The sequence below is a fragment of the Globicephala melas genome, chromosome 2 (genome assembly GCF_963455315.2).
Source record: "Globicephala melas chromosome 2, mGloMel1.2, whole genome shotgun sequence".
In the NCBI taxonomy this organism is placed as follows: Eukaryota; Metazoa; Chordata; class Mammalia; order Artiodactyla; family Delphinidae; genus Globicephala; species Globicephala melas.
In genome coordinates, this window is record NC_083315.2 from 44,529,063 (window position 1) to 44,556,414 (window position 27,352).

The following is a 27,352-nucleotide window of genomic DNA, read 5'->3' on the forward strand; positions in this document are numbered from 1 at the left end:
TTTGATTCTGCCCTCTATTTCTTCCATACAGCCATGCTTACAGACAACTGCCAAACTCATTTTAGTTGACTTTTTCTAACTTAATTTGGTCTTGTGATCAACATCACTTTGTAGTAAAATAGCTTGAGAAGATATTTTACATGCTTTTTCAACTCTTAAAACAACCAGGGAAGTATTATTCTCCTGGCTGTTTTTCAGCTTAAACAACCTAATCTTATACCTAAAGAAACTAGAGAAAGGAGAACAAACAAAACCCAACGTTAGTACAAGGAAAGAAATCATGAAGATCAGAGCAGAAATAAATGAAATAGAGACCTGAAAAACAATAGAAAATATCAATAAAACTAAAAGCTGGTTCCTTGAAAAGATAAAGAAAATTGATAAACCTCTAGCAGATGCATCAAGAAAAAAAAAAAAGGGAGAGGGCCCAAATCAATAAAATCAAAATTAAAAAGAAGTCCCCACCAATACCACAGAAATACAAAGGAGGATAAGAGACTACTATGAACAACTATATGCCAATAAAATGGACAACCTAGAAGAAACAGGTAAATTCTTAGAAAAGTATAATCTCCCAAAACTGAACTGGGAAGAAACAGAAAATGTGAACAGACCAATAACCAGTATTGAAATTGAATCAGTAATTTTAAAAACTCCCAAAAAACAAAAGTCCAGGACCAGATGGCTTCACGGGTGAATTCTACCAAACATTTAGAGAAGAGTTAACACCTATCCTTCTGAAAATAGTCCAAAAAATTGCAGAGGAAGGAACATTTCTGAACTTATTCTATGAGATAAGCATCACTGGATAACAAAACCAGACAAAGATACCACAAAAAAAGAAATTACAGGCCAATATCACTGATAAAAATAGATGCAAAAATCCTCAACAAAATACTAGCAAATTGAATGCAACAACACATTAAAAAGATCATACACCATGATCAAGTAGAATTTATCCCAGGGATGCAAGGATTTTTCAATATCCACAAATAAACCAATTCAATACACCACATCAACAAATTGAAGAATAAAAACTATATGAGCATCTCAATAGATGCATAAAAAGTTTTGATAAAGTTCAATATTCATTTATGATAAAAACTCTCCAGAAAGTGGGCACAGAAGGAACATACCTCAATGTAATAAAGGTCATATATGACAAACCCACAGATAACATCATAATCAATGGTGAAAAGCTGAAAGCATTTTCTCTAAGATCAGGAACAAGACAGGGATGTCCACTCTCACCACTTTTATTCAACAGTTTTGGAAATCCTAGCCACAGCAATCAGAGAAGAAAAACAAATAAAATAAATCCAACTGGAAAGGAAGAAGTAAAACAGTCACTGTTTGCAGATGACATGATACTATACATAGAGAATCCTAAAGATGCCACCAGAAAACTACTAGAGCTCATCAATGAATTCAGTAAAGTTGCAGGATACAAAATTAATACACAGAAATCTGTTGCATTTCTATACATTAACAACACTAGCAGAAAGAGAAATTAAGGAAACAATCCCATTTACCATTGCATCAAAAAGAATAAAATGCCTAGGAATAAACCTACCTAAGGAGGCAAAAGACCTGTACTTGGAAAACTATAAGACACTGATGAAAGAAACTGAAGACTACACAAACATGGAAAGATATACCGTGTTCTTGGATTGGAAGAATCATTTGTCAAAATGACTATACTACCCAAGGCAATCTACAGATTAATGGAATCCTTATCAAAATACCAATGACACTTTTCAAATGACTAGAACAAATAATTTTAAAATTTGTATAGAAACCCAAAAGACCCCAAATAGCCAAAACAACCTTGAGAAAGAAGAACAAAGCTGGAAGAATCACTCGTTCCCTGACTTCAGTGTATACTACAAAGCTACAGTAATCAAAACAATATGGTATTGGCAAAAAAAAAAAAACAGACACATAGATCAATGGAACAGAATAGAGAGCCCAGAAATAAACCCACATATTTATGCTCAATTAATCTACGACAAAGGAAGCAAGAACATACAATGGGGAAAAGACAGTCTTCTCAGTAAGTGGTGCCAGGAAAACTGGACAATTACATGTAAAAGAATGAAACTAGAACATTCTTTAACACCATATGCAAAAATAAGCTAAAAATGGATTAAATACCTAAATGTAAGACTAGGTACTATAAAACTAGAGGTAAACATAGGCAGAACACTCTTTGTCATAAATCACAGCAATATCTCTCTGGATCCAAGTAAAGGAAATAAAAGCAAAACTAAACAAATGGGACCAAATTAAACTTAAAAGCTTTTGCACAGCAAAGGAAACAACTTACTGAATGGGAGAAAATCTTTGCAAATGATTTGATGGTTAAGGGGTTAATATCCAACATATATAAATGGCTCATACAACTCAACATCAAAAAAAACGCAAACAACCCGATAAAAAATGGGCAGAAGAATTGAATGGACGTTTTTCCAAAAAAGGAAATGCAGATGGACAACAGGCATGTGAAAAGATGTTCAATATCGCTACTCATCAGGTAAATGCAAATCAAAACCACAATGATATATTACCTCACACCAGTCAGAATGGCTATCTTAAAATAAAACACAAATAACAAATGTTGGTAGGATGTGGAGAAAAGAGAATCCTCGTACACTGTTGGTGAGAATGTAAATTGGTACAGTCACTGCGGAAAACAGTATGGAGTTTTCTCAAAAAACTAAAAATAGAATACCATATGACCCAGGAATTCCACTCCTGGGTATATATCTGAAAGAAACAAAACCACTAATTCGGAAAGATACCTACACCACACTGTTTACAGCAGCATTATTTATAATTGCCAGGGTAAGGAAGCAACCTAAGTGTCCATCAACTGATGAATGGATAAAGATGATGTGATATATATACATATATATATCACATATATGTATCACATATATATGTATGTACATATCACATATATATGTATATACATATACAATGGAATACTACTCAGCCATAAAAAGAATGAAATTTTACCATTTTTGGCAACATGCATGGACTTGGAGGGCATTATACTAGGTATAATAAGTCAGGTAGAGAAAGACAAATACTGTATGATATCACTTATATGTGGAATCTAAAAAATACAACCAACTAGTGAATAAAACAAAAAAAAAGCAGACTCACAGACATAGAGAACAAACTAGTGGTTACCAGTGCAGAGAGGGAAGGGGGAAGGGGCAATATAGGGGTAGGGGGAAAAAAGAAGGATTATTATGGGACTATATGAAATCATGTGTGTGAGACTTTTGAAAATTGTAAAGCACTATAGAATCTAAAGAATCTTTCATTCAATTAAAAATAAACAAATAGAATCAAAAAGCAGAAAAAAGAGAAACAGACAAAAAAGTAGTTTTATGTTATGTGTTTTTAAAACACAATTTAAACAATAAAAATAAATAAAGGAATGGGAGGCAACTGGCAGGGAGTTAAATTTTAGCTCTGCTTTTTTTTTTTTTTTAAACATATCAGTTTTAATTGTCAAGATTATTCCAGGGTGAGAGTTCATTTCCAATCACTTCTCTCCAGCTTGTGTTCCTCCATGGCCCAGCCAAGAACATCATTCCAGTTTATTCTCGAGTCTGCTGTCTTCCAACCTCCCCAATGAGGCCAGCGAGAGGGGTGCGGCCCTGCTGGACCTGCAGCAGCAAATCATCGTCAAGTCCAACAAACCAGTCGATCGTGGTCGTGGTCGGTCAGCACCGAACACACCCATCTTGCTTCGAGCCCCAAGGTGCAGACAGACGTGTGTTCTGAATGATGCACAGACCTCTTCACTCCAGTGTCAGCGTCCTCCAGCCTGCAGCCAGGGTAGACCTGATGTCATAAGGCTACCCCGATGCAGTGGTGCTTCAGTCTGCAAGGCAGGACCCCTTTGTTCAGCTGGTAAAAGTCAACAAGCTGGATCAGGTCAGAGAATTTGGTGTTCCCGTCGTCAAGCCTGAAGAAGGTCTGCCCGTCATCCTCGCAAGGTAAGATCTGGACATTTTTAATTTTCTGATGATGACACAATGTGAGGACAAATGCCTTTGTGTTTTTTTGTTTGTTTGTTTGTTTTTGCGGTACGTGGGCCTCTCACTGCTGTGGCCTCTCCCGTTGCAGACCACAGGCTCCGGACGCGCAGGCTCAGCGGCCATGGCTCACGGGCCCAGCTACTCTGCAGCATGTGGGATCTTCCTGGACCGGGACACGAACTTGTGTCCCCTGTGTCGGCAAGCGGACTCTCAACCACTGCGCCACCAGGGAAGCCCGACAAATGCCTTTGGATTACTCTGGCTGTCACGGAGGAGAAAAAGCCCATCCACGAGTCCCTGATGCTTAATGATCCGGTGTGACTCCTCCCTGGAGATCCTGCCGTGAAACCAGTGCTGCGTCCTGTGAATCACTGTACTTAGGCTGGAAGGGTGGAGGGGGCTTTGGCTCTCGAGGATATTCATCCGCTTGCTTCGCTTCCTCCAGGCGTGGCCCTTTTCCAGGGCTGCACTCTGAGCCTCAGCCGGATTCTCGATCACTCTTCCCGTTTGCCCAGAAAAATCCATGGCCACAAGGGAGTTCTCAGAGACACTGCGCACTGGAGTTGAGAAGGGGGACAGCACGGCCTTCCTCTGATGAGGGATTCTGTAGTTCTGGTAAAGGAGCCTTACATACTTGAGGAGCCTGAAGGCCGTCATCCAGCACGTCCGGCTCTGCTCGTCCTTGGCACAGAGCAACTGCAGCTCCTTGGCTTCGTTCCTGACTCTGTTTGGCTTTATGCAGAAGCCGTAGTCCGTGGGGGCACCGTACTGCTTCCTTCCGGCCATCAGGGAGAAGATGCGGCTGTCCTCCAGGTCGGCCAGCAGCTGCAAGTGTCTGGGCTCCTTTGAAGCTCCCTTTGTGGAGCAATAGAGGCTGGATCGCGGCAAACACACGTACAGCTTCTTCCACGACTTCCTTCCCAGCTCCTTCACGTGCAAAAACCCTTGAATCTCGGGACAACTACTGGAGTTTAAAAAATTCTGCAAAAGCTGGGTCTGACTGCCATTTGACTGCTGGCACCAGGTAACCATCTGTTCTGGGAAGAAATTCGTGGGATTTTTTAAAAACTCGTATTTTGCATAATTCTTCCTGAATAAAAAATTACTTTTCACTTGCCATGCTGCTCTCTACCTGGACCACAAGCTCATGGTCTTCCAAGCACCTTTCTAATCCCAGGTGCGGGTAATGCTCCACCAGAGTCCAGCTGTTGTCGTCCACACAGTGACTTCTGTAAACCAGCAACTGGCACAGGTCCCTGGCTGTCGTGTCCGCCAGAATCTCCACCACTTTGCTCGTCCCGTCTTCGCTAAAGACTAACATCCTGCTTCGCAGCAGCCGGGCCAGGAGGTAAGGAGCCCGGCGTGAGCGCAGTGGGGGCTCCCGGGGCCGCAGAGCTCGGGGAAGGGGTCGGGGACGGCCGGCGGAGACGACGTCCTCAACTGCTGGTCCTCCTGCTGCAGGCGGCTTGGTGATTCGCCAGCCGTTCAGGCGGCGCTGGGAAGCCGGGTCCTGCCAGATTTCCAGGACGGCGAGGAGATGTCTGCTCCACCTGGTCCTGGTAGTATGGATGTGCAGAAAGGACTCTGGGCCGACCGCTAAAGCTATCGGTTCCTTCCTGCCGTCTTCAAATCGCGTGGACTGGGCCGCGGCACCTGTCGGGGTTTTTCTGGGGCTCTGGGTGTCTGGTGGCCGCCTGGCTGGACCGAGAGGACCCAGGTGAGAAGCGGCGGCCGGTCACGGTCACGGGGCCGTCGCCCCCCGCAGCCCCCTCCTTGGGCTCAGCATGGTGCCCAACTCCAAAGCTGCCTCAGCGCCGCTCCCGGCCGCCTCCGCCTGGCCGCCCGCGACCCTCGGCGCAGCTGGGGAGGCGCGGGTCTAGCGGGGCGAGGGCGGCGCGCAGGGCTGTCCCGGCCCCCGCGCGCTGCCGCCCGGGGGCCGCGCGCAAACTTTGGGCTCCGCGCGGGGCTCCACGGCCTCCGAGCACCCAGCCCGCCGCTGCGCGCCGCTCGCGTCCCTCCCTGCCTCCTCCCGTAGCTCTGCTTTTGACAAATGACTTTACCTTTTTTGTTTCAGTTTTCTTACTTATTGAGGCAATTGACCTAAATAATCTTTAAGGTCCTTTCCAATTCTAAACGCCAGCTGCATAGTTATGGGGGCATGTCTTAGCCATTGACTCTGAATAAGACAAAGTTCTCTATAGAACAAAATTTTGACTTCCAAAACATCCCTCTACTATGCCCAATAGTATCAGAGAGAGAATCAATTCACACTTGGTGCTTAGTGATGAGCTTCTCACAAAGTAATTCATGCTGGAATAACATGATTATAATTTGAAAAAGGATAATGTTTATCTTAAGGTAAATGAGTACCTGATTATTAAATATTCATATTGTGTTCATTGTATTTTTGATCGTTAATCTTTATCGTCTGTTTGCGAGAAAAACTAGAGCAAAGGTCATTAAAAGAAAGATAATTGTTTTAGAAATTATCCTAATGTCAAATGAAGATGGTCTGAAAGAAGGAAGTGATAGATGAAAAGGAAGGAATAGAGATGAGAAATGTTGAAGGTGAAGCTTGGTGGGCATTAGGAATGTACAAAAGGTGCTTCTGAGACTTCAGTACAAATGGATTAGGGTAACAATGATACAATCAATATTTGTAGAAAGGATGGTAACTATGTTGAAATACACAAGAGAGAGGTTGAGTCCAGAGATAAAGAGACATCTTGATGAGACAGAATGGTTTCGGATGGAGTTTTGAGACAGAGGAACAGCCAGTCTTGGGCTGAGCCTTGGAGCAGGGCTGCAGTTAGCCAAAGACATCACATTTGGAACAGGTGCTTTAGATGATATACAATTTAATAAACAAGGGAGTTTGTGAATAAGGAAGAAGAAGCCCTGAGCTGGGTGTAAACAGGAAGGATGAGGAAGTGATGAAGACAGAGGAATGAGGCCAAAGACACAGAGGGTGGGCCAAAAGACTGCCCTATACCAAAGGGCAGAGGAAAGCGCCAACAGGAGGTGTCGGTTAGCATCAACACTTGCTAACGTGTATGGGAGGGAGGACACTCAAAGTGAGAAAATTCCAGAAAAGGTAGAAAAGAAAGATTTCTAGGCCCGGATGGGAGAATTAGCCAATTATTCCTACTTGGTATAAAAGGAGGGAAAGATGAGAGAATGAATGTTAAAAGAGAGTTTATTAGTCAAATATATTGCTAGAAACCATAGCAGAAGAATTTAGCTAACTCATGCAAACAGCAATGTATTTGGAAGGATTTAGAGCAACTATCAAAATTCATAGGAAGACCCGATAGCCAGGCTCAGAAAAGGGCTAAACCAAGGAAGACTGAGTTCAAAAAATACATGCAGGTGGCTTCCCTGGTGGCGCAGTGGTTGAGAGTCCGCCTGCCGATGCAGGGGACACGGGTTCGTGCCCCGGTCCGGGAAAATCCCACGTGCCGCGGAGCGGCTAGGCCCGTGAGCCACGGCCGCTGAGCCTGTGCGTCCGGAGCCTGTGCTCCACAGCGGGAGAGGCCACAACAGTGAGAGGCCCGCGTACCGCAAAAAAAAAAAAAAATACATGCAAGTTCAAACCATAGGATGAAGTTAGGTTAGACCACTTCTACTGGCACGGCTGCCACTTGGACACGCAAACTGACAGTACAAGTGTTATCCTTCCACAGGTGCTGTCAACTCAAAACTCTGAAACCCGCAACTGTGCTGCCAAGATTCAAAAGACTGGTGGCATGTATCTTATTGGCTAAAGCTCGATCACCTGCCCACTCCCTCACTGCCATGACTTTCAAATGAACTTGACCCTTCTGCTTTGGCAGGCAGAGCTGAGACATACTTGGTTTCCTACCAGGACACCCAGTGTGAAATTCCCTCAAAATGTAAGGTTCTTACAATCATGAGTAGCCAAAACAAGAGAAACATACCCACCACATCCCGCCTTACCATTTCCCAGACCTGCACTTCAAAAACAAAAACAAAACAAAATGCACAAAGGCAAAAGGCTTCTGCATAACTTAAAAACAACTCACCCTTTTACAACGAAAAATATTCTACTCCCCAGACCATGGCAGTAAAACCTCTCCTTTTTAATCAAGCTCCCAAGACCTGTGGCTAACATCTATTCCTGTTTTTGTTTTTTGGTTTTGTAGCAATTTTATTCTGATACATTGAAAACCCACAAAATAATTACTGTGAGTGAAAAAGTGTTGCCTGCCACATCAGTAAACAAAAGATGTTGCAGTCATCAAGCCATCACATTACAGTGGCCTGACGGTGCACCCTGAAGGAACACAGGATAGAAACAGGATGCCTGCCATCAAGCCATCAGCCACTGTAGCCACTCCTTAATGGTGTACCCTGAAGAGACTCAGGATGGGAAAAACACAGGATACTGGCCCCATATAGCTGAGGTGCATATCAAAGGAATGATTTCAATGAGCCCAGACTATTGTATCTTCCCATGCACAGAAAAGTGCTAAATTCATTGACTTGAGATGTCTGGTTTTCTTTAATTAACGGTAATCTTTTGATGTTCTGACTACTTGGTTTTTGTTGCAAAAAGTCCTATATATCCTGGCTCCTCTCTTACCTCTTCAGACTGACACAGACTTAAGTCCTCACTTTTGTCCACCAAATAGAACATAATTCTCAACTCTTAGGTTGTGCGGTTTTTTTTCAGTTGACGTTACAAATGCATATGCTATGTTGGTGGAAACAGAAAAATAAGGAAGTTAGTTAAAACATTTATGTGGAACAATGAGGAAGGAAATTCTGGGTAAAGTCTCTAGTCATTTTCTTTGCAACAGGTCTGGACTGTAGGTAATACTGATGGCTTACCACACCACAGCCCACTACTCCACGTCTTCTTTGCTTTCTGCCACACTTAGGTAACTGTGGGGTGCTTAATCATTGGGACGACCCAAAATGTCATACATGAGTATTTTAGCGCCTGGTGGTCCTGCATGTGTAGAGTTACAACAGTCTTTCAACTGTCTCTCACTAACTTTCTTGTTCTTTTTAAAAAAATGCTTCAGTTATATTTTGGATAGAAACAGAGATGATATTACTTGATAGTAAATCAACCCTACTGTATAATTATAAAGTGATGCCCTTTACCACATTGTAAGATTTTAATTATCAGCCAGCCTATTCCTGATTTCTTCTTGGAGGCTTATGTAATATAAAATAATAAAAAGATGGCTGTATTCCCACTAGGTAATTTAAATCCCCACTCAAATCCTACACAAGTGGCCCCTACTGTTTATTATCAAAATAAATATTTTTAACAAAATAATGTTTAATAACAAATCAAAATAACTCCATAGCCTTAAGCCAAACTTTGGCTTTACCTATGTAAATAACGAATAATAGAGGCCTCTCTCTGATTAAACCATTTTCTATTCAAAGTAGAACAAGAAATATTTCACACTCGAATTCTTATGCCATAGGCAATGGTTATGGACTAAATTGTGCCCCTCATTCTTATGTTGAAGTCCTAAACCCCAATACCTCAGAATGTGAATGTATTTGGAGATAAGGCCTTTTAAAGAGTGAGTAAGCTAAAATGAAGCAGTTAGGGTGGGCCTAATACAATATGACTGATGTCCTTATAAGAAGAGGAAATTTGAACACACAAAGAAACACCAAGGACTTGCCGGCACAGTGAGAAGACAGCCACCTGCAAGCCAAGGAGAGGAGCCTTAGAAAAAGTCAAACCTGTTGATAGCTTGGTCTTGGACTTCCAGCCTCCAGAACTATGAAAAAATAAATTTCTATTGTTTAATCCACCCACTCGGTGGTACTTTGTTATGATAGCCCTAGAAAACTCATACAGCAACCAATTTAAAGAAACCAACAAAATCATTAGTAAAGAAAAAAATTTGTGAATTACCATCTGCATTCATTGGTGTTTTAAATATTTTTCACATATCATAATTGTATAAATTTTATAATTCTTAGTAAGAAAGCATACTTGAAAAGCCCAATGGCAAATCAGTTTTAAAATGTTCCTGCAGCTTTGGGGCAGGCTGTAAGGATCATCTTCAAAGTCTCCCAACTTACTTGATTAGAAGGCCAAATATTTGCTATTTGTATTATTCTGAACTTAATTTAAGTGATCTGGGTTGTTTTTCTTTCAGCAATAGCTTTATTTGATTAAGGGCATTAGGCTTGACTTCCAAATTTAACTGGCCATTTACTGAACATATTGATAAGTGTCTTAGGTCAACCACCCCAAAATATGACTCTAAGTCAGCATAGTACAGGAGATTTATGAAGTAATCCCAAGGGAAAATTTGTGGAAAAGTGATGAAAGCAGGAAAAGGAAGGGGAGGAAGCCAAATAAGGACATGGTTTCAGGCAAAGTGTTACAGAGAATCAGTTCAGTTTATCCCAAAGGAGATCTCTGGGGTGCAATTTGCACCTCAGCACTGGCTTGACCCAAGGCAAGGGTCACAGAGCTTTCCAACTCCCAAATTCATCAGTCATTGGCTTAGAGGCAAGGAAATTCCCAGAACCTACCAAGGACAGTCTGTTGAAAAAAGAGCTACAGGTGCTGGTTATTGAGAGCAAAATCTCCTTAAAGCCCTGGCTCCAAACCGTAGAATTAAAGGAACCAAGGAGATCTGGTGGGAATACCAATATTATACATTATGGTAATCATTGGATTATTTTGTTATTTCAATTTCTCTGTAAGGTTCTGGGCCATATCCTGGAAGGTCTTCATAACTTCTGGAGCTGGCATAGCTTTAAGAACTTCAACATCACTAAGATTTTTATTAAGCCTAGACACTCCTGTCATTTCTACCATGCCCCCTTCTACTCCAGGAATTCCTTCAGACAAATTATCAGGCATTCCCCCAAGAAAGCCACCTGGAATGAGTTAACTGAGCTGCAATTATAAATGGGATCATTTTCTTAATTTCTCTTTCTGATAGTTGGCTGTTAGTGTATAGAAATGCAACAGATTTTTGCATATTGATTTTGTATCCTCCACATTTACTGAATTTGTTTATTAGTTCTAATAGTCTTTTGGTAGAGTCTTTAGAGTTCTAATAGTCTTTTGGTAGAGTCTTTAGAGTTTTCTATTTGTGATGTCATCTGCAAATAATGACAGTTTTACTTCTGCCTTTCTGATTTGGAGGCCTCTTATTTCTTTTTCTTGCCTAATTGCTCTGGCTAGGACTTCTAATACTGTGTTCAATACTATGTCAAATAAAGGTGGTGAAAGGGGGCATCCTTGTCTTGTTCCTATCTTAGAGGAAAAGATTTCAGTTTTTCATCGCTGAGTATGATGTTAGCTGTGGACTTGTCATATATGGCCTGTATTATGTTGAGGTACATAGAATGTCATTTTTATTTTTTCTCCCATTGGGACCTCTGACATTCTTCTCAAGCCTTCTTTATCCTTTCCTTCCTCCCTTTGATCTTTTTCTCTCATGACATTCTTCACTTATACTCTCTGATGTTCTATATTTTTCTGTGCTGTTGGTTGAATTTTTTTCAGCATTGTGCTGGCACCCTCACTGTAATCCAGTTTACAAGCAAAAACAAAATCATGGGCTCCTTTTTCTGTGTCTCAGGAGAATGTGTGCTTTCTCCTGTCACTTTAGGCTGTGCTGAATCAGGATTTGTTTTCATCTCTATGACACAGCTTTGGATGGGAGTGTTTAGTAGCTTCTGCAAATTGAAGAAGTCACTTACTCTTTTGGCCTAAACATTGACCAATTGAGAATTTTGCTTAATATGGTATGGCAGAAGTAGGTATATGAGAGATGTGAGTCATATCCTGATACAACTCAACTGTGCCTTCAGGGCCTGCTGAGACCTAACCTTTGTGTAATTCTACATGACGTTGTTTTGCTAAGTGGAATAAACACACAGATCCTAATGAGTAACTCGGGGCCTATGGTCAGCTGGTTTTGTATAACCAGATAAATTTTTATTAAGGCTCAATAACAAAACAAAAGCTCTTTCTGTAAAGGAGAATAACTTCTTGCTGAAGAATAACTCTACAAAACCCCAGTGGTCTGAGATTCCCCTACTGGAGATTGTCATAGTCTCATATAATACCTTGATCTGCTTCAAAAATTTTAAGTACCATCCACTGGATCTGCTTAAACTGCAATCTGGACTGTCTAGGGAAACTTCTTTTGTTCTGGGCCCAATTCAGATTGGGACATTGTATTAGTTTCCTACAGCTGTTGTAACAAGTTACCATAGCCTTGGTTGCTTGACAATAGGAATTTATTCCCTCCCATTTCTGGAGGCCAGAGTCAAAAATCAAAGTGTCAGCAGGGTTGGTTCCTCCTGGAGGCTCTGAGGGAGAATCCACTCCATGCTTTTCTCTAGCTTCTGGTGGTCGCAGCAATCCTGGGCATTCCTTGGTTTGTAGATATATCACTCCAATATCTGCTTCTGTCTTCATGCTGCTTTCCCCTCTGTGTCTGCTTATATCTTTCCCTTTTCTCATAAGGACACTGTCCTTAGATTTAGGGTATGCCCTAAATCCAGGATGATCTCATCTCAAGATCCTTGACTTAATTACATCTATAAAGACCCTTTTTCCAAATAAGGTCACATTCACAGGTCCTGGGGTTTAGGACATGGGGTTTTAATCAACTACAGAAATCTTTCTGATTATTCAATTATTAGCTTTAAATATCCATCCAAATAAAGTATATGTTCTTAATAGTACACAGTTCAAGGTGAAATAATGTGTCCTTTACTTTGGAAAAAAAAATTCCAACCTATCTCTGACCATGAAATAGAAGGCTGTTATATTTTCACAGAATTGATCTCCTACTCCATGATATACATGAGTTTTATTAAGGCCAAAGAACCTGCTTCTCTTCGGATTCTAGGAGCTCATGTCACCAATATATTTGACCTATGTGATATCTTATGAGAAGGTAAGATAGTCATGTCTCTGTATACTAAATTGTGGCAAGTGCCAAACAGTTGAAATAATTCTGAGCTAAGATGGTGATGACACAATGCAAGGTATCTAGCTAGGTAAAATAAACTGTATTCCAGTGGCTCAATAGGAGGACTTTTATTGATTTGCTCTTGGAAAAAGAGTACTTCCAAATAGTAGATGTGATTGATGTCACCACCTGCTAAGCTTAGGTTAATTTTCATTCTCTAAGACCAGTCCAAGACCAACTGACTCTGGCCAAATTTGAGAGTTAAGTAAAAATAAAACAGAAATCACTATCCCTGTATCTTTCAAGAATTTTTATAGTAGGAATTTCTCCACAGAAATTGTAATACATTTGCATTATTATTTTTGTAGCTAGAGAGCTTCAGGGGCCTCAACTTGGCTCTTCCTACCTTAATAGACCTTATATTAAATATAGAAAGCATGTTTATCCAGGATAGAGGATATATGTAGCAACTCTATGCTCATGAACCAGATAATTGATGACAAAAAGGGTTTGTGACCGACTAGAACTATGAGAGGCATTTGTGGCTCAAACCTCCATTGACCCCTGTAAGACGATATTCTGACCAGTGGAAAACCATGGTCTACAGAGTTCCCAAGAACTGGTGTAACATATAGCTAGTGTCCAGTGATCCTCAAAAAGTCTGAGTATCTCACTTTCCTAAGGGAAAAATAACCCTGATAAATAGCTTCAGGAAAGTTGCCTAAAAGATCCAATATGTGTACTTCTTACTTTTTTTTTCCAAAACCTGTCCTCAAGGGAAACCCAGTCTGGGAATTAGGCAGTGAGTCATGACATTTTGATTCAAATTAGGCTTCTATTCTCTAGACCAGGAGTTATTTTTCAATTATAAAAACCATGGAAAGGGGTATTTCCACTTTGGGGAAGATAGACTAGATGTATTTTTCCCTGTTCCTCTCACTAAGTACAACTAAAACTCCTGGACATCTCTATTAAAGAAGAAATAGGCACACCCACTAGCATAGCTGGAGACAGTCCATTAGTGCTCTGGGGTTGCTTTTTCTCTGTATTCCCTCAATCGCTGAAGATGCTCTCTTGTTTATCCCCCAAAGTTCAGCAGACTCTCTGGGGCTTGCTCTAATATGGAACAATAATATTATAATTAGTTCAAGAATGACAATTCTATTATAACTTCACTTTTATCTCCTGAGATGTCCAGACACCTTGCCAACACTCAGACTGTAGCTTTGTCTGAAGATGGGACTAACTATGAGAGGAAGTGGGAAATCCCTGTACAGAAGCGGAAGAAAGGAAAATTGTGATCTGGTGCCTGTCCTCGTATGTACATAATATGTGGGGTTTACAGAATGCACTTGTAATTTATAAATTTATGCTGACAGATATAAGCTTAGCCAAAACATTTTTTAGGGAAAAAAGAGTGATTCTTATCTCATTTGCTGTATTCTACGTCTCAACTTAATTGTAAATTACAAATAGAACCCACCTAATAGTCCATGTTAACCAACCTTCCTGCTTTGTCTCAGAATAAGGGGTTTCATGGAACATAGGAATTTCATTGCTAAACCTGAAACAGTCCTGAGCAAAATGGGATGAGTTGGTCACCTTACCTAGTACAAATACCCATCATATACCAAGGGTTGGCAAACAACCTGCTGCTTATCTTTTGTAGATAAAGTTTTATTGGAACACAGCCATAGCCATTCATTTACATATTGTCTGTGGTTGATTTCACATTGCACTGGAAGAGTTGAGTGGTTGTGAGAGAGACTGCATGGCCTGCAAAGCTGAACATATTTACTGTTTCGCCCTTTACAGTAAAAGTATGCCAACTCCGGATCTACACATAACCTGGAGGAGATCTTGAAGAGGAGCTGTGTGCAAAGATAGCTAAAGGATTCATTAGGGATGACCGAACCCACATCTGAACTAGGTACCATACATACTTCACTATAGATTGACTAGCATAAAGTGGCTTTACAGGCATGCCTCAGAGATACCGCGGGTTCCATTCCAAATCATTGCAATAAAATGAATATTGCAATAAAATGAGTCATAATTATTTTTGTTTCCCAGTGCATGTAAAAGTAGCCTATTGAGCGTGTGATAGCATTATGTCTAAAAAAAGCATATATACCTTAATTTTATTGCTAAAACATGGTAACTATCAACTGAGACTTCAGCTAGTTGTGATCTTTTTGCAATAGTAACATCAAAGATCACTGATCACAGATCATCATAACATATAAAAAAATACTGAAATGGTTTGAAATATTGTGAGAATTACCAAAATGTGAGACAAGGACAGGAAGTGAGCACAAGCTGTCCCCAAAATGGCACCAATAGACTTCTTGACCCATGGTGGCTACAAAACTTTAATTTGCAAAAAAATGCACTATCTGCAAAGCACAATAAAGTGAAGCACAAAATAAAGTGTGCCTGCACAGGGTGAAGTTTTTTGTTTTTTCTTTAACATCTTTATTGGAGTATAATTGCTTTACAATCGTGTGTTAGTTTCTGCTTTATAAAAAAAGTGAATCAGCTATACGTATACATATATCCCCGTATCTCCTCCCTCTTGCATCACCTTCCCAACCTCCCTATCCAACCCCTCTAGTTGGACACAAAGCACTGAGCTAATCTCCCTGTGCTATGCAGCTACTTCCCACTAGCTATCTATTTTACATTTGGTAGTGTACATATATCCATGCCACTCTCTCACTTTGTCCCACCTTACCCTTCCCCCTCCCCATGTCCTCAAGTCCATTCTCTATGTCTGCGGCTTTATTACTGTCCTGCCCCTAGGTTCTTCAGAACCCTTTTTCTTTTAAATTCCATATATATGTGTTAGCATACGGTATTTGTTTTTCTCTTTCTGACTTACTTCAGTCTGTATGACAGACTCTAGGTCCAACCACCTCACTACAAATAGCTCAATTTCATTTCTTTTTATGGCTGAGTAATATTCCATTGTATATATGTGCCACATCTTCTTTATCCATTCATCTGTTGATGGACACTTAGGTTGCTTCCATGTCCTGGCTATTGTAAATAGAGCTGCAATGAACATTTTGGTACATGACTCTATTTGAATGATGATTTTCTCAGGGTATATGCCCAGAAGTGGGATTGCTGGGTCATATGGTAGTTCTATTTTTAGTTTTTTAAGGAACCTCCATACTGTTCTCCATAGTGGCTGTATCAATTTACATTCCCACCAACAATGCAAGAGGGTTCCCTTTTCTCTGCACCCTCTCCAGCATTTATTGTTTGTAGACTTTTTGGTGATGGCCATTCTGACTGGTGTGAGGTGATACCTCATTGTACTTTTGATTTGCATTTCTCTAATGATTAGTGATGTTGAGCATCCTTTCATGTGTTTGTTGGCAATCTGTATATCTTCTGTGGAGAAATGTCTATTTAGGTCTTCTGCCCATTTTTGGATTGGATTGTTTGTTTTTTTGATATTGAGCTGCATGAGCTGCTTGTATATTTTGGAGATTAATCCTTTGTCATTTACTTTGTTTGCAAATATTTTCTGCCATTCTGAGGGTTGGCTTTTTGTCTTGTTTATGGTTTCCTTTGCTGTGCAAAAGCTTTGAAGTTTCATTAGGTCCCATTTGTTTATTTTTGTTTTTATTTCCATTCCTGTAGGAGCTGGGTCAAAAAGGATCTTGCTGTGATTTATGTCATACAGTGTAATACCTATGTTTTCCACTAAGAGTTTAATAGTGTCTGGCCTTACATTTAGGTCTTTAATCCATTTTGAGTTTATTTTTGTGTATAGTGTTAGAAAGTGTTCTAATTTCATTCTTTTTTCTTTTTTTTTTTTTTTTTTTTTTGCGGTACGCGGGGCTCTCACTATTGGGGCCTCTCCCGTTGCGGAGCACAGGCTCTGGATGTGCAGGCTCAGCGGCCATGGCTCACACGCCCAGCCGCTCCGCAGCATGCGGGATCCTCCCTGACCGGGGCACGAACCTGTGTCCCCTGCATCAGCAGGCAGACTCTCAACCACTACGCCACCAGGGAAGCCCTAATTTCATTCTTTTACATGTAGCTGTCCAGTTTTCCCAGCACCACTTACTGAAGAGGCTATCTTTTCTCCATTGTATATTCTTGCATCCTTTATCAAAGATAAGGTGACCATATGTGCGTGGGTTTATCTCTGGGCTTTCTATCCTGTTCCATTGATCTATATTTCTGTTTCTGTGCCAGTAGCATACTGTCTTGATTACTGTAGCTTTGAATATAGTCTGAAGTCAGGGAGTCTGATTCCTCCAGCTCCATTTTTTTCCCTCAAGACTGCTTTGGCTATTCGGGGTCTTCTGTGTTTCCATACAAATTGTGAAACTTTTTGTTCTAGTTCTGTGAAAAATGCCATTGGTAGTTTGATGGGGATTGCATTGAATCTGTAGATTGCTTTGGGCAGTATAGTGATTTTCACAATGTTGATTCTTCCAGTCCAAGAATATGGTTTCTCTCTCCATCTGTTTGTATCATCTTAATTTATTTCATCAGTGTCTTATAATTTTCTGCATACAGGTCTTTTGTCTCCTTAGGTAAGTTTATTCCTAGGTATTTTATTCTTTTTGTTGCAATGGTAAATGGGAGTTTTTCCTTAAATTCTCTTTCAGATTTTTCATCATTAGTGTATAGGAATGCAAAACACTTCTGTCCATTAATTTTCTATCCTGCTACTTTACCAAATTCATTGATTAGCTCTAGCAGTTTTCTGGTAGCATCTTTAGGTTTCTCTATGTATAGTATCACGTCATCTGCAAACAGTGACAGTTTTACCTCTTCTTTTCCTATTTGGATTCCTTTTATTTCTTTTTGTTCTCTGATTGCTCTGACTAAAACTTCCAGAATATGCTGAATAACAATGGTGAGAGTGGGCAACTTTGTCTTGTTCCTGATCTTTGTGGAAATGGTTTCAGTTTTTCACCATTAAGAACAATGTTGGCTGTGGGTTTGTCATATACGGCCTTTATCATGTTGAGGTAAGTTTCCTCCATGCCTGCTTTCTGGAAGGTTTTTATCATAAATGGATATTGAATTTGGTTGAAAGCTTTCTCTGCATCTATTGAGATGATCATATAGTTTTTCTCCTTCAATTTCTTAATATGGTTTATCACATTGATTGATTTGCATATATCGAAGAATCCTTGCATTCCTGGGATAAACCCCACTTGATCATGGTGTATGATCCTTTTAATGTGCTGTTGGATTCTGTTTGCTAGTATTTTGCTGAGGATTTTTGCATCTATGTTCATCAGTGATATTAGCCTGTAGTTTTCCTTTTTCATGACATCTTTGTCGGTTTTGGTATCAGGGTGATGGTGGCCTCATCGAATGAGTTTGGGAGTGTTCCTCCCTCTGCTAAATTTTGGAAGAGTTTGAGAAGGATAGGTGTTATTAGCTCTTCTCTAAATATTTGTTAGAATTCTACTGTGAAGCCATCTGGTCCTGGGCTTTTGTTTGTTGGAAGGATTTTAATCACAGTCTCAATTTCAGTGCTTGTGATTGGTCTGTTTATATTTTTTATTTCTCCTAGTCAGTCTCAGAAGGTTGTGCTTTTCTAAGAATTTGTTCTTCTAGGTTGTCCACTTTATTGGCATATAGTTGCTTGTAGTAATCTCTCATGATCCTTTATATTTCTGCAGTGTCAGTTGTTACTTCTCCTTTTTCATTTCTAATTCTATTGATTTGAGTCTTCTCCCTTTTTTTTTCTTGATGAGTCTGGCTAATGGTTTATCATTTTTGTTTACCTTCTCAAAAAAACATCTTTTAGTTTTATTGATCTTTGCTATCGTTTCCTTCATTTCTTTTTCATATATTTCTGATCTGATCTTTATGATTTCTTTCGTTCTGTTAGCTTTGGGTTTATTTTTGTTCTTCTCTCTCTAATTGCTTTAGGTGTAAGGTTAGGTTGTTTATTTGAGATGCTTCTTGTTTCTTGAGGGAGGATTGTATTGCTATAAACTTCCCTCTTAGAACTGCTTTGCTGCATCCCGTAGATTTTGGGTCATCATGTTTTCATTGTCATTTGTTTCTAGGTATTTTTTGATTTCCTCTGATTTCTTCAGTGATCTCTTGATTATTTAGTAGTGTACTGTGTAGCCTCCAAGTTTTTGTATTTTTTACATATTTTTTCCTGTAATGGATATCTAGTTTCATAGTGTTGTGATCAGAAAAGATACTTCATACCATTTCAAATTCTTAAATTTACCAAGGCTTGATTTATGACCCAATATATGATCTGTCCTGGAGAATATTCCATGCACACTTGAAAAGAAAGTGTATTCTGTTGTTTTTGGATGGAATGTCCTATAAATATCAATTAATTCCATCTTGTTTAATGTGTCATTTAAAGCTTGTGTTTCCTTATTTATTTTCATTTTGGATGATCTGTCCATTGGTGAAAGTGGGGTGTTAAAGTCCCCTACTATTTTTGTGTTACTGTTGATTTCCCCTTTTATGGCTGTTAGCATTTGCCTTATGTATTGAGGTGCTCCTATGTTGGGTTCATAAATATTTACCCTTGTTATATCTTCGTGGATTGATCCCTTGATCATCTGTAGTGTCCTTCTTTGTCTCTTGTAATAGTCTTTATTTTAAAGTCTATTTTGTCTGTTATGAGAATTTTTATTCCAGCTTTCCTTTGATTTCCATTTGCATGGAATAACTTTTTCCATCCCCTCACTTTCAGTCTGTATGTGTCCCTAGGTCTGAAGTGGGTCTCTTTAGACAGCATATATATTGGTCTTGTTTTTGTATCCATTCAGCCCGCCTATATCTTTTGGTTGGAGCATTTAATCCATTTACATTTAAGGTAATTATCAATATGTATGCTCCTATTAGCATCTTCTTAATTGTTTGGGGTTTGTTATTGTAGGTCTTTTCCTTCTCTTTTGTTTCTTGCCTAGAGAAGTTCCTTTAGCATTTGTTGTAAAGCTGGTTTGGTGGTGCTGAATTGTCTTAGCTTTTGCTTGTCTGTGAAGGTTTTAATTTCTCTGTCTAATCTCAATGAGATCCTTGGTGGGTAGAGTAATCTTGTTTGTAAGTTTTTCCATTTCATCACTTAAAATATGTCCTGCCACTCCCTTCTGGCTTGCAGAGTTTCTGCTGAAAGATGAGCTGTTAACCTTATGGGGATTCCCTTGTATGATTTTTGTTGCTATATCCATGCTGCTTTTAATATTTTTTCTTTGTATTTAATTTTTGATAATTTGATTAATGTGTGTCTTGGCGTGTTTCTCCTTGGATTTATACTGAATGGGACTCTGTGCTTCCTGGACTTCATTAAGTATTCCTTTCCCATATTAGCTAAGTTTTCAAGTATAATCTCTTCAAATATTTTCTCAGTCCCTTTCTTTTTCTCTTCTTCTTCTGAGACCCCTATAATTCGAATGTTGGTGCGTTTAACGTTGTCCCAGAGGTCTCTGAGACTGTCCTCAATTCTTTTCCTTCTTTTTTCTTTATTCTGCTCTGTGGTAGTTATTTCCACTCTTTTATCTTCCAGGTCACTTATCTGTTCTTCTGCCTCAGTTATTCTGCTATTGTTTCCTTGTAGAGAATTTTAAATTTCATTTATTGTGTTGTTCATCATTGTTTGCTTGCTCGTTAGTTCTTTTAGGTCCTTGTTACACGTTTCTTGTATTTTCTCCATTCTATTTCCAAGATTTTGGATCATCTTACTATCATTACTCTGAATTCTTTTTCAGGTAGACTGCCTATTTCTTCTTCATTTGTTCGGTCTGGTGGGTTTTTACCTTGCTCCTTCATCTGCTCTGTATTTCTCTGTCTTCTCATTTTGCTTAACTTACTGCATTTGAGGTCTCCTTTTCCCAGGCTGCAGGTTCGTAGTTCACATTATTTTTGGTGTCTGCCCCCAGTGGCTAAGGTTGTTTCAGTGGGTTGTGTAGGCTTCCTGGTGGAGGGGACTGGTGCCTGTGTTCTGGTGGATGAGGCTGGATCTTGTCTTTCTGGTGCGCAGGACTGCGTCCCGTGGTGTGTTTTGGGGTGTCTGTGAACTTATTATGATTTTAGGCAGCCTCTCTGCCAATGGGTGGGACTGTGTTCCTGTCTTGCTAGGTGCTTGGCATGGGGTATCCAGCACTGTAGCTTGCTGGTCATTGAGTGGAGCTGGATCTTAGCATTGAGATGGAGATCTCTGGGATACCTTTTGCCATTTGATATTTCACCATTTGGTCCTGGACCAATGTCCATTGGTGTGGACCAATGTCCTGAACTCAGCTCTCCCACGTTAGAAGCTCAGGCCTGACAGCCGGCCAGAGCACCAAGACCCTATCAGCCACAAGGCTCAGAAGAAAAGGGAGAGAAAAAAAAAGAAAGAATAAAATAAATAAAATAAAGTTATTAAAAGAAAAAATATATATATTATTAAAATTAAAAAAAAATAATTAAAAAAAGAAAGAAAGAAAGAAGAGAGCAACCAAACCCATAAACAAATCCACCAATGATAACAAGTGCTAAAAACTATACTGAAAAAAACACAAAAAACCAGATAGACAGAAGCCTAGGACAAATGGTAAAAGCAAAACTCTACAGACAAAATCACACAAAGAAACATACATACACACACTCACAAAACGGGAAAAAGGAAATATATATATATGAAAAGGAAGAGAGCAACCAAATCAATAAACAAATCTACCAATGATTATAAGCTCTAAATACTAAACTAAGATAAACATAAAACCAGAAACAAATTAGATGCAGAAACAAACTCCAAGTCTACAGTTGCTCCCAAAGTCCACCGCCTCAATTTGGGATGATTCATTGTCCATTCAGGTATTCCACAGATGCAGGTACATCAAGCTCATTGTGGAGTTGATTGTGTTGATTGTGCTGCTCCTGAGGCTGCTGGGAGAAATTTCCCTTTCTCTTCTTTGTTCGCACAGCTCCTGGGGTTCAGCTTTGGATCTCGTCCTGCCTCTGCATGTAGGTCGCCTGAGAGCATCTGTTCCCCACCTTTTGGGAAGTCTGAGGTCTTCTGCCAGCAACAGTGGGTGTTCTATAGGAGTTGTTCCACATGTAGATGTATTTTTGATGTACCTGTGGGGAGGAAGGTGATCTCCATGTCTTACTCCCCCGCCATCTTGAAGGTCCCCCCCATGGTGAAGTTCTGATACAGATATTCATTCCCTCCTTAACAAGAAGGTAATAACTCTTAACCAGAAAGACCAAGAGAAGGGTTGCTATTTTATTCTCCGTACAATTCTCTTTTTTGTCAAAATTCTCTTTGCCCTGGGATTTAGCTTCCTCACATCAGGATAATTTGTAGGACTATAGACTCTCTCAATTCTCAAAATTTTAAGTATCAAGTTTTTACCTACTTATTTCTGAGGATGATTCCTTCCCATACCTGTTCTTGCTGTGAGGCTAGCTCCTTGCTTTGTTTGTCAAATGGACTCTAAAATCAGACCTCAGTTGGAAATGTAGCTCTATCACTTACCGCTGTGGGTTCAACCCCTTTGGACTTCAATATCCTTCTCTGTTCAATGCAGATACTAGCAGAGGTAGTAACCTACCTCCTATGTTACTGTAATAAGTTTAAAAAATTAATGTATCCAAAGGACTAAGAGCCAGGATGCATGTTGTAAGCATTCAATGCATTTAACTTGCTGTTGCTGTTATTAACATCAGCATTATTAATAATCCTTGAATCATTACGTGGCTTATTATCGATCATTCTGGACTTTCTCTTCCTGCTTAGCATCTGTATTAGTCAGAGTTCTCCAGAGAAAGAGAACCCATAGAGGAATAGATAGATAGATAGATATAATTTATGTACATAGATATATATATGAGTTAATATAAGGAATTGGCTTATGTGATTATGGAGGCTTAAATCTACAAGCTGGAGATCCAGGAAAGCCAGTGGTATAATTTGAAGACCTGAGAGCTGACGGTATAGATTCCAGTTTGGGCCTGAAGGCCTGAGAAGCAGGAGTTCTGAGGGCAAGAGAAGATCAACATCCCAGCTCAACAGTCAGGCAATGAATGAATTCAAACTTCCTCTGTCTTTTTGTTCCATTCGGAATCTCAATGGATTGAATGATGCTCTCCTGTGTTGGGGAGGGTGATCTGCTTTACTCAGTTCACCAATTCAAATGCTTATCTTTTCTGGAAACACCCTCACGGACATACTCAGAAATAGTGTGTAATCAGATACCTGGGCATCCCATGGCCGGTCAAGTTGATGCATTAAACTAACCATCACAGTGTCCAAACTGAAACAGGTAACCTTGTAGGCAGAAAAATGAACACAGTGATAATTCCTGTCCTCAAGGTCTTTCCAAGTAGCATTTAGACATTAGAATTGAACCTCTTGGGACCCACTCTGTGGGCTGCACCGACACGTAGGTCCCATGGAGCACCCCACTTCATCCACCTCAACAACTCGGCAAGACAGGCAGAGCTGGCCCTTCCACCCTGACTTCACCTGAGCATGGGGTCACTCACGGTGGTAAGTCACCACCTCATGTCACTTAGTTCGTAAGCCATGTTGTGAGCATCCAAACCCTCTCATTTTCTCCAAGTCTAGTGCTTTCTTAGCTGTAATTTATTGCCTCCTGTGTCTTTGGTGATAATCCCCGGTGCAGCCATTAAACAAAAAGCCTTATGCGGTTTTAAATATTGAAATATTTATCAAAATGTCCTTACTAAGGACAAAATAATTTATTCCCCAAAGAAAATGAAATCAGATTTATTTCCTGTCTGTTGTTTTCTAAGTGATGCACTCAAGACCAAACTTACTGTCTCCTAGAACATTAAGACTCTGACACTGTTCTCTCAGACCCTCTGAAACCTCATAAAGATTGGAGGACATTTGAAGAAAACACAAGCCTCAGAGCATGGGGATAGAGAGGCCCTTAGGAATCCTGCCCCAGATATTGACTTTAATAATAGTCTTTTAAGAAGAATATCCAACTGACAAAATAGCCTTTCTTTCTCCAGATGCCTCTTATGAGACCTATTTTGACCCAGAAAGTTTATTTTGGATGATCAGAGAGTTTTTGAGTGGGAGGAGACTTGAGAGGTCAATTGGAAGAACATTATTTTGTTGTCAGTGGTAAAGCTATGTGACATGCCCCATGTCACACCAAAAGGAAGTAGAATTTCACTGACGGGACCTAGATCTCTTGATTCTTAGTTCAGCGTCCCCTCTTCTGTGAGCTTTTCACCGTAAGTCCCTGGTTATGTTTTTCACACCAGCTACAGATGACCTTCCCAAAGAGCTATGAGCCCAGGACATTAAGTACACAGCATGCCGAAGGCAGCTCAATTTTAAACCCATCCCTCTGGCCAGCCAAGTCCTAGCCTTTTTTAAGACCTGAGTTCTAGATTCCATTCTAATTCCCTTACTTTTCTCTTCTGTTATGTGACTTGATTTCTTTCCCTCTAAGTGGGCTTGATCAACTTTGCCTTTATCTGCACTCAGGAAATTATTTAATACAGTATAAGGTCACTTGTGTGAAAGGGTATGTGACATATGGTAGTGATTACCTGGTGAAGGAACAAAGCCCAGTGAGGGAACACAAAAGTACATTTTCTGCTGCCAACGAGCAGCACCGAGGAAAGCAAATGATCTGTGCGTAATGCTGTCAGTAAGCTTGAGGCACAGGCTAGTGGAAATCCCAGAAGGGAGTCTGTGAGCGATGGAGAGCTAATGAAAGAAAATAAAGAAATGAACTTTGTAGAGTGCCTAGTTGCTTCCTGTGGCATTGTGATTAGGGCTCAGACACCCAGCCAGACGAACCTGGGTTGAAATCCAGTCTCCAAACCTTGTGAATTTTTGATGTTGGTTACATTTTATAACCTCTTTGAGCCTTAGTTTATTTGCAACAGAAAAAACAAGGAATCATAATAATATGTACTTTGCTGAATTATTGTGGAAGTTGTAAAGTGTCTGACTTTGGGCATGAAAGCTTAAAAAATATTAGCTGTTGTTGTTGCTATTATTATTATTATTACATCACTAGCACTTTTATCATCATCATCCCGGCTTAAGGTATCATGGTTTATCCTACCTGGAAAGGACCAGTAGGTTATCTCAACTATATATGCAAACTATTTATATTTTATTGTATATGTGTTTGTGGACATGGTTATACAATCATTTTATCCAAAATCACAGGTCACATACACTGGAATTCAGAATTTGGAATTTGGGGATTTTAGATAAATTATACAGACAATATAGCATATGCTACATAACAATCCCAGCAAATTCTAGAGAAGCACCCCTTAATCAATCAGATTCACTTTCATGTCAGGTGTTCCCAAGAACACCTCTAGGACTAGCGATTTGCTAGTAAGATTCACAGAACTCAGCATATAGTTGTGCTCATGGCTATGACTTATTACAACAAAAGGACACAAAGCACAATCAGCAATGATAAAAGGTTCAAGAGGCAAAGTCCAGAGGAGACCAGGCATAAGCCTCCAAAAGTCTCCTCCCAGAAGAGACACACAGGATGTGCTTAATGTCTCCAGCTACAAATTGTGACAACACATGTGAAATGTTGTCTGCCACAGAAGCTCATTAGAGATTCAGTGACCAGAGTTTTTACTGGGGACTTGACACATAAACACCCTCAGCCTAGTACATACCAAAATTCAAGGCTCCTGGAAGAAAAAGACAGGTTTGTGGCACACACCACATGGTTTCTATGCATGGTTGAGCACAGTGAGTCACTCATATGTGATGGAATGGAAGCAACCCCCTGAATCCAAGTTCCCAGGAAAGCGGGAACCTTGCATGCAGGCCTTTCTAAGGAGAGCAGTCTCAGGCCTGCCACGTTAACTCTTTCCACACAACGTTCTGTGGCAAAATGTATGAATAATTACACTAACAGTGATAAAGGCCATAATTAGCCTCATGTCACTTCAGGTCAGGCTTTGCCACCAAATCAACTCAGATTAGGTCAGATAGTGCTATAAAATGTATTGTGAAAATCTTCTGGGTTGAAGAGCTTCTTGGGTTTTGTAATTATAGATAAGTGATTACAGTTCTATTTTTTTTTCTCTCTCCCCACCCCATTCTTCCTTTTTTCCTTTTCCCTTCCCTCCCTCCCTCCTTCCTTCCCTCTCACTCTCCTTCCCCCCTCCCTTCTTCCTTCCTCCCTCCTTCCCTTGCTTCCTCCCTTCTTCTTTCTTACCTTTACCTTTGTTCACTTTTATTATTAAGTAAAATGTATAAAAATAGCACAAAAGGCAGGAGGCTAGAAATGGAAGTGTGTTATTATAGGTTTTACACTACATATAAAGTGGTGTGACATCACTTGAAGGTAGACTGTGATAGGTTCAAGACAAACCCTAAAGCGATGACTGAAATAACAAAACAAATAGTACAGCTAATGACCCAAAAGGAGACAAAATGGAATCACAATATATTCAGTTAATCCCAAAGAAGGTAGAAAAAGAGAGAAAGGGAACAATGAACAGATGGGACAAATAGAAAATCAATAGCAAGATAATAGATTTAAGTCTAATTATATCTATAATCACAGTAAATGTAAATAGCCCAAACGTTCAAATTAAAAAGAAAAATGTTAGATTGGATAAAAAAGCAAGATCCACCTATATGCTGTCTAAGAGAAGTTAACTTTATAAAGGATGCAAATAGTTTAGAAACAAAATAATGGAAAAGATAAACTACGCATGCACTAAAAAAAAGTGGAGTGGGTATATTAATATCCCACAAAGTAAATTGCAAAGAATATTAGTAGCAATAAATAAGGTAACTTTGTAATGATAAAAATGTCAATCAAGAGGACAAAAAATATGAAATGTTTATGTGTCTAACTAAGCTTTAAAATTCAGAGAATTCCCTGGCGTTCCAGTGGTTAGGACTCTGCCCTTTCACTGCCAAGGACCCGGGTTCAGGGAACTAAGATCCTGCAAGCCATGCGGTGCAACCAAAAAATAAATCCATAAATAAAATAAAATTCACGAGGTAAAATCTACTGAAATTGCAGAGAAAGAGACAAATTAAAAAATATAGTCAGAGATTTTTATACGCCTTCCTCAATAATTGATAGAATAAGCAGGCACAAAATCAACAAGGATGTAAAAAGGTTGAACAAAATCATCGACAAACTTGACTTATTTTACACATGTAGAACAATCCACTTCAAAACATCAGAATACACATTCTTTTCAACCACACATGGAACATTTATGAAGATATAATTTGGGCCAGAAAACAAGTTTCAATGAATTAAAAAAGATTCAAATCATGCAAAGCATGTTCTATGATAAATTTATAATTAAATTAGAATTCAAACACAGAAAGATCTCTTGAAAACCCCTAAAATATGGAAACTAAGTAAC

General features: G+C 39.7%; 1 protein-coding gene across 1 annotated transcript in view; it reads right to left on the bottom strand.

Moving 5' to 3' along the window:
• Positions 1-3,864: 3,864 nt before the first annotated feature.
• Positions 3,865-27,352, bottom strand: part of LOC115861928 (growth factor receptor-bound protein 10-like) — a 32,708-nt gene continuing 9,220 nt past the window's right edge. The window contains 5 exon segments of the mRNA XM_030873178.2: positions 3,865-4,068; positions 4,302-5,162; positions 5,164-5,371; positions 5,373-5,431; positions 5,433-5,520. Coding sequence (XP_030729038.2) covers positions 3,865-4,068; positions 4,302-5,162; positions 5,164-5,371; positions 5,373-5,431; positions 5,433-5,520 — 1,420 coding nt within the window.